Source organism: Elgaria multicarinata, chromosome 23, assembly GCF_023053635.1.
Source record: "Elgaria multicarinata webbii isolate HBS135686 ecotype San Diego chromosome 23, rElgMul1.1.pri, whole genome shotgun sequence".
Classification (NCBI taxonomy): domain Eukaryota; kingdom Metazoa; phylum Chordata; class Lepidosauria; order Squamata; family Anguidae; genus Elgaria; species Elgaria multicarinata.
Genome location: NC_086193.1, coordinates 2,233,287 through 2,241,205, shown reverse-complemented (window position 1 = coordinate 2,241,205; position 7,919 = coordinate 2,233,287). Strand labels below are relative to the sequence as shown.

Here is a 7,919-nt window from a genome sequence, read left to right as displayed (position 1 = left end):
AAGCTCTCTGGGCGGTTTACAAAAGTAAATCCTCTCCCAGTAATCCTCCCCCAATCCCGTGGTTTTGACGTTAACAAGGGTACCCTTGCCGTCCCTGTTCTCGTACGGCAAGTCCGCAGCCCAAATCGTTTGGGTAATGGGGAGCCATCCTGGGACCCCTCCCAAAACCTGGGACGGCCTTCCGATCAGCTAGGATGAAGGGCATTTTTAAAAACAGGCCGAGAATGCTCTCCCGGCAGCCTTAGGAAAATATTCAATTTAAAAGCAAGGAAAGGAGAGGTTTTTGGGGAAATGAAATGAGTACTTCAGGCTGGGGGAGGGAGGCGGGATTTGGAAGCGGAAGGAAGAATAATTCCCCGCAAAACTTCCTTTATTCCCTCAGCCAGCCAACACACGCACCACCCTGGTTTTGTCCCGTCAGAACAGACTGCTTTGCTAAAATAGATAAAATCTCCATTATATATGTGTATATATATATATATAGCTTTAAAACTTTTAAGGAACTAAAAAGCTGGCAGCGTCATTTTCTGTTTTATCGGCACCCTTCGCCCTACCTTCCCTCACTGGCTCGTCTCGTTCCAAGGTTAGGAGGAACCTGAACATTAATCCATGGCTACAGGAGGATATAATAAACTGGTTATTAGGGTGAAGATCACAAATAGCAATATATTATAGACCTATAAGGCTATTATTATTGATATTATTATTATTTTTCTCCAAAAGAAAAAAAAAGGGGGGGGGTGAGGAAACCATATTTTTTTCAAAAGGAACTGGAGGAAAGTTCTAACTAGATTTTGTGACACCTTTTTTTCAGGGTTTTTTTTTTTTGGTTTAGGAGAGTTCTTGCGTTTTACCCTCAGACGAACCCCCTGCTACATTCAAACTTCCTGACGCCGCTTCGGCAGCGTTAGAGCTATCTTCAAAGTGCTGTTCTAGGCCGTCGTGCGGTGCAGCGACCTCGGGCGTCTCTTGACCCTCCTCGCCGTCCGCAACGCTCCCGTCTTCGGGGTGAGGGGCCGGAGCGGGCGCGATGGCCACCTCCCGGACCCTGGGTTTGCGCCCCCGCCGGGAAGGGATGCCATTGCAGCCATCTTTTTTAAGGTGACGGTGCAAATGGTCGGATCGGACAAAAGTCTTGAAGCAGCTCTCGCACTGGTAGGGGCGGAGGCCCGTGTGGACCCGCATGTGGTTCTTCAGGTCGTAGTTGTGGGCGAAGGCCGCCCCGCACTGCTGACACAGGTAGGGCTTCTCGCCGGTGTGTTTTCTCATGTGGACTTTCAGCTTGTCCTGCCTGCAGGAGGAAGGAAGGCAAGAAACGAGATTAGCCCACTGGTTAGCAACAGGGCCTAGCTGTACAGACACCTTTCTCCGGGTACCCACCCCCCACCCAACGGGGTGAGGCATAGAATCATAGAATAGTAGAGTTGGACCACAATACCTCACGGAACGCCTCTCCCGACATGAACCTACCCATTCACTACGCTCAACATCTAAGGTCCTCCTCCGAGTGCCTACTCCGAGGGAAGCTCGGAGGATGGCAACCAGAGAGAGGGCCTTTTCAGTGGTGGCCCCTCAATTATGGAACGATCTCCCCGACGAGACTCGCCTGGCACCAACATTGTTATCTTTTCGGCGCCAGGTCAAGGCTTTTCTCTTCTCCCAGGCATTTAACAGCATTTAACAACGCTAAGTTTGTGTTTTTTAACAGACCCCAGAACCGTTGTTTTTAAATGGATGCCGTTGTTTTTATACTGTTTACGTTTTTGATGGTTTAGAATTTTGTATACTTTTGAATGCTCTCTGTTTTTAACTTTTGTGAACCACCCAGAGAGCTTCGGCTATGGGGCATACCGCCATTTATTACATATTTAGTTATTACATTTATTAATTATATTACATAATAAATTACATTACATTATAAATTACATTTATTACATAAATGTAATAAATCAAATCAAATCAAATCAAAACAATCAAGTCCAACCCCCTGCTCAATGCAGGAATCCACCCTTAACCCATCCCTGACAGATGGTTATCCAGCTGCCTCTTGAAGACCTCTATGGTGGGACAGCCTACCACCTCCCTAGGTCACGGGTTCCATTGCCGTACTGCTCTAACAGTCAGGAAGTTTTTCCTGATGTCCAGCCGGAATCTGGCTTCCTGTAACTTGAGCCCGTTATTCCGTATCCTGCACTCTGGGAGGATCGAGAAGAGATCCTGGCCCTCCTCTGTGTGGCAACCTTTTAAGTATTTGAAGAGTGCTGGCATTCACAGGCCCTGAATCTATTTCTAGCAGCCCCGGAACTGTTCCCCAGAGCCCGGAGCGCCCATTGGTGCCAATAGAAAGGATCCATTGCTGTTTAGTTGCAAAACATGGGGGTGATTTTTAAAGGGGGGTGCAGCTGGGGAGGGAAAGTTCCACCCTCCGCTCACCACATAATAGTATACACCGGAACCCCCGCAAAAACCAAATCCAAAACCCTTCTGCACGGCCGTTAAGCTTAAAAAGAAACAGCCAGTGGTGTTAATGGAATCGTAGGGGCAGTTTACTTCCCGGAAGGAAAGAAGGAAGGAAGCCGGGAGGTTGTGGGGAAGGGAAAGCGTGAGATTGCGGATCAATTGAAACCGAAGACCGTCTGATTCGGGGTGAGTTGGGCTGGGGTGCAAATTAACCTAAGAAGTTATTTCATTCGAGGAGACTTTGGAGGGGAAATTTATTGATGGGCTTTGTCTTTCGGCGAAACGTGCATGAAGCCGAGGAATCCTTTCCAAATCTGCATTTACGGACATCAATTAGCATGTGCAGATTTCTGCCAGACGGGCCTGGGCCCCGAATCTTTTCAACTCTGTGAACCCCTGCCAAAGGAAGTGAGGCAGGTGGCTCCCAGGAGGAGGGTCTTCTCTGCTCCTGGTAGCCACCTGTCAGGGATGCTTTAAGGTGGATTCCTGCATTGCGCAGGGGGTTGGACTAGATGGCCTTAGAGGCCCCTTCCAGCTCTACTATTCTATGATTCTATGCTGTGGCACCCGGGCTGTGGAATGAGCTCCCTAAGGAGGTTCGCCTGGCACCTACACTATATTCTTTCAGACGCCAGGTGAAGACCTTTTCATTCTCTCAGCGTTTTAACAGTCCATAAATTTAGTTTTTAACTTTGCTCTTTAAAATTTGTACTTCTGCACTGCTGCTGATTTTATCCTGGTTGTGCTTTTATATTGCATTTCATATCATGTGTTTTTAGACTGTTTGTTTTATACTTTGAACGGTTTTAATTTTTGTGAACCGCCCAGGGAGCGTTGGCTATTGGGCGGTATAAAAACGCAGTAAATAAATAAATAAATCTCCAAGGCCCGCTACACTCGACTCCATTCCGTGACTGCACGGAGTAGCGTCGCGAGAGGCCGGCTTTTCGTGCAAGGAGACCGTCCCTTCCGGGAGCGAGAGAATCAGAAGGATGGACCCATGAAGGATGAAAGGGGGAAACATAGCCGTGTGCTCTCTGGTGTCACGAGGGACCCGTTGAACGTCCGCTTCCTGGAAGATTACCCACGGGGGAATCCTAGCTCCATTTTGGGAATGAGATATTATATATAATGGGTTTATATTATATTATGCGTGCAGCTCTGAAAATCAATGCTCCCTCTCTTTCTCGGCGAAACGAGACACACAGTGCCCTCTTCCGGCTCACCACCTCACTCTAAGCTGGGTAACCATCAACCCATCTTCCAATTGCAGAAAACGCCTAACCCAACCCCCTCCTAGGGATGGTGGAGAAATCTTCAATGGAATTAAAGGAGTTTCGATTTCTAGGAGTGTGACCCGCAGGTTCAACAGAAGGCCGGCTTTTCCCGAGGAGCACGGACCCCGCGGAAGTGCGGACCGGGTTTTTTACTTTCCAGAATTTTGCGCAAATATAGTCAGAGAAAAATACGCAAAATAATAACAACAACAACAATAATTATAATACCCTGGCCAAAAATGTGCATCGAACCCACAGGCTAAAGCATGAAAATGCATATTTTGGAGGAATTTGCGCATTCCAGAGAGGATTTGCGCATTCACGCAAGCGCGAATTCGCACAAATGTGGGATTGGGGGGGGTAGAATCTGATTCCGCCAATGAGCAGACAATCGAACGAAAAGCACCTGACAATCTGGAAAAAAGCAAGGGAAACAGATTTACTGAAATTTGTTCATCCTTACCCCTTTCCCTGAATTCTGGCATTTGGGGACGGAACCGGAGGTTGTGCGGCCCAGCCTAAGGGGAGGGGAAATATCCACCCTTCTCGAACCCAGTGTCACCTTGATCCAGGTGGGGCTGGGATCCTTTTTGCAAGCTGCTGTCCTGCCTCGGCCAGCCTGGGAGGCTGGCACCTCGGCCATCCCTGACAACCTCTTGACATAGAATTATTATTATTAATAATAATATTTATTTATATAGTGCCATCAACGTTCATGGTGCTGTACAGAAATCATAGAATAGTAGAGTTGGAAGGGACCTATGAGGCCATCCAGTCCAACCCCCTGCTCAATGCAGGAATCCACCTTCAACCATACCTGACAGAGGGCTGTCCTGCTGCCTCTTGAAGGCCTCTAGGGTGGGAGAGCCCACAACCTCCCTAGGTAACTGGTTCCTTTGTCATACTGCTCTAACAGTCAGGACGTTTTTCCTGATGTCCAGCCGGAATCTGGCTTCCTGTCACTTGAGCCCGTTATTCCGTGTCCTGCACTCTGGGAGGATGGAGAAGAGATCCTGGCCCTCCTCTGTGTGACAACCTTTTAAGCATTTGAAGAGTGCTCTCATGTCTCCCCTCCATCTTCTCTTCTCCAGGCTAAACAGGCCCAGTTCTTTCAGTCTCTCTTCATAGGGCTTTGTTTCCAGTCTGAAACCCCGGGGAGCCAGGACCTGTCAGGCCTCTTCCAACTCTACAATTCGATGGTTCTATGACTGCAGGCCAGGGAGAGGCAACCTGGAACCTTCCAAGGGATTTTGGACTACCTAAGGGATTGTGACAGTGAGCTGCCATCCCAAACATCTGGAGTGCACCAGCTCATTAAAGCTGTCCGAGAACGGACCTCCGCGACTCTAATACGGCCCGGTGCGTACTTTTCGTTTAGTTTTAACGTCTACTTTATAAATGACAGAAACAGCATATTTCGTTTTGCACAAATTCTACTCCTTCACTTATTATGTTTTTACCGGCCACGGGTGAAGGAAAGGTTATGCTGTGCCTCTAAGTTTCTGCCCAGACCCAAAGGTCATCCTCAGGGCTCCTTCTCCGTGAGCCCCTGCCAAAGGAAGTGAGGCGGGGGGCTACCAGGAGCAGGGCCTTCTCAGCTGTGGCACCCTGGCTGCGGAATGAGCTCCCTAAAGAGATTCGTCTGGCACCTACCCTTTTAGACGCCAGCTGAAGACCTTTTTTACCCCCTCAGCATTTTAACAGTCTAGCAAATCCATTTTAACTTTTGCCGTTTAAAATTTGCATTTTAAATCGGAATTAATTTCTGCACTACTGCTCGGTTTTACCCTGGCCGTGTCTTTATAGTCTGCTTTTATACTTTTTTTTTTAATATTCGGGATGGTTTCTACGGCTTTAATATTTGCAAACCGCCCAGAGCGCTTCGGCTATTGGGCGGTATAAAAAGGCAATCAATCAATCATCGTTTCTCAGGTCTCATTCGCAGTTGCCCAGACACCTTTCGAACGTATCTTACCTGCCACAATCATAGGGACCAGAAACCTGTTTTTAAAAATAAAAAAAACGTAATGCCGAGATTCTTGGGCAACCGAAATGCCTAAGTACCACGTTCTGTGCTTCCCCCCCCTGCAGTTGTACACAACGACCCCCCCCGTCTTGGTTTCCCGCCCCCCCCTTACCTCGTAAACCGAACTTTGCAAATGTTACATTCGTAGGGCTTCTCGCCCGTGTGGGTCCGGATGTGACGCGGGAGCTTCCCGGCCCCCTGAATCACTTTCTCGCAGATGGGACACTTCTGGAATGCTTTCGCTCGTATCTTCTTCTCCACCTTCTGGGACCAGGACGGATAATCGCTACCCTCTTGGGAAGTGCTAAAATATTTCAAGTAATAATCCATGACCCCGTCGTCGTCCCTGCGGTCCTCGTCCGCCAGCTGCTGCCGCCCCACGGAATTGATCATTTGCTGCAGGAGGGCGCTGGCCGCCAGACCCTCCACCTCGCGGCCGTCCGCCTCTTCGCCCTCCCCTCCCCCAGGGACGAAGGCGGGCGAGTCGCCGGCCTCCGGCTGGTCCAGTTGAGCCGACGCCTCGTCCTCCCCTGCCGCCGTCGGCAAGTGGCGCCCGCCAAATTGTCCGTTCTGGGAGGGCGGGAACAAAGGTCCCTGGCCCCCCTCGTCCTCTTCCCGGTCCAGCCACATGGCATGGTTGCTGTCGGCGTCGGCGTCGCTCGCCTTTGGTCTGTCGTTGAGGCCGGCCTGCGAGGAGTAGAAGTCCATGCCGTTGCACTCGGGTTCTGCCTCGTCTTCCCGGCCCCGGAAGTTGAGCCTCTGGAAGTCTTGGTTGGTCCACGGAATGGCGCCCGGTTGGCCGTTGATAGGGTTGCTTTGGAAGAACTCCAGATATTCTTTTGCTCGGAGATGGTTCCTTTGATCAATTTGATCTACTGTATCCATCTGGTCGTTTTTGGCCAGAATCTTCCGGTCCAGGAGATCCGTGCAAACGTCCCGCACCGCCTGGATCTCTAGCAGCGTGGCGGCGTTGAGGATCTCGCCCACGTTCGAAGTGCTGACGGTAAGCGTGGCGGTGTACGCAAACTCCAACAGAGCCGCCAGGGGTTCAGCGCTCACAAAGTCAATCTCGTAGACGTTCTGCTGGTCCACCACCAGCCCTGAGGTGAAGAGCTTCTTGAAGTATTGGCTGCAGGCCGCCAAGACGGAGCGGTGGGTGGGGAACTCCTGCCCGTCCACCAGGATGACCACGTCGCAGAGCAAGCCGTGGTTCCGCTGCTCATTCAGGCTGCTCAAGATGTCGCTGCTGTGGTCCGGAAAAGGGATGCCAATCGGGCCATCCACACCGCCCTCCATGCTGACACCAGAGGGCTGCCGAGAGAGAGACACACACACACATTATTATTATTATTATTATTATTATTATTATTATTATTATTGGTATCCCGCCTTTTGGGCCTCAAGGCGGCCTTACAAAGTTTCAAACAGACGTTGTAAAACCTAGGAAAAGAAATGTACAAAATAAATAAATAAATTAAAACATAAAACGTTTAAAATGCACGACAAAATTATAAGTCCTTAACATAGACGGAGGGCCGGATTATTCTCCAAAGGCCTGCCGGAACAAAGAAGTTTTTGCCTGCTTCCGAAAGCCCATCAAGGAGGGAGCCAGGGAAGAGAGTTCCAGAGCACCGGAGCAGCCACCAAGAAGGCCCTACCCCATGTTCCCACCAAGCGCCCCTGTGAAGATGGCGGGACTGAAAGAAGGGCTTCCCCAGAAGATCTCACAGCACGGGCAAGCTCATAAGGGAGAAAAAGGCCTTTCAAATAACCTGGACCAGAGCCGTAGAGGGCTTTGAATTGTGCCCGGAAACAGACTGGAAGCCAGTGAAGCTGTTTTAACAGGGGAGTTGTCTGCTCCCTGTAACAAACACACATATAAAAGGTCAGCCAATGGGTTACGGGTCCGTCCCCTACCCTGTTTGCCACGGAACGGCCTGGCCAATAAAGCCAACGAAAGATCTGACGGGACGGTTTCCTGTTGGACATTTGGAGCAGGGTGGCCAATTGCCATTAGGGATTTCTTCACGGTACACCTATGCCCCCCCCCCAGCGGCCCCCAGGATCCCCCCCTCCAAAATGTAAATAACAACAACATTTTTTTTAATGGACCATTCCAGCACACCCAAAGCTATGTAGAAAAGGACAGAGCGTAC

The 7,919-nt window shown here is 49.9% G+C and overlaps 1 protein-coding gene across 2 annotated transcripts in view; it reads right to left on the bottom strand.

Annotated features, from left to right (window-relative positions):
- Positions 1-747: 747 nt before the first annotated feature.
- Positions 748-7,919, bottom strand: part of ZBTB7A (zinc finger and BTB domain containing 7A) — a 34,103-nt gene continuing 26,931 nt past the window's right edge. For both annotated transcript variants that reach the window (XM_063147061.1, XM_063147060.1), the window contains exons 2-3: positions 5,876-7,074; positions 748-1,291 (exon numbers count right to left, since the gene is read on the bottom strand). In XM_063147061.1, coding sequence (XP_063003131.1) covers positions 832-1,291; positions 5,876-7,059 — 1,644 coding nt within the window. In that variant the 5' untranslated portion in view covers positions 7,060-7,074 and the 3' untranslated portion in view covers positions 748-831. The remainder of the gene's footprint in view (positions 1,292-5,875; positions 7,075-7,919) is intronic.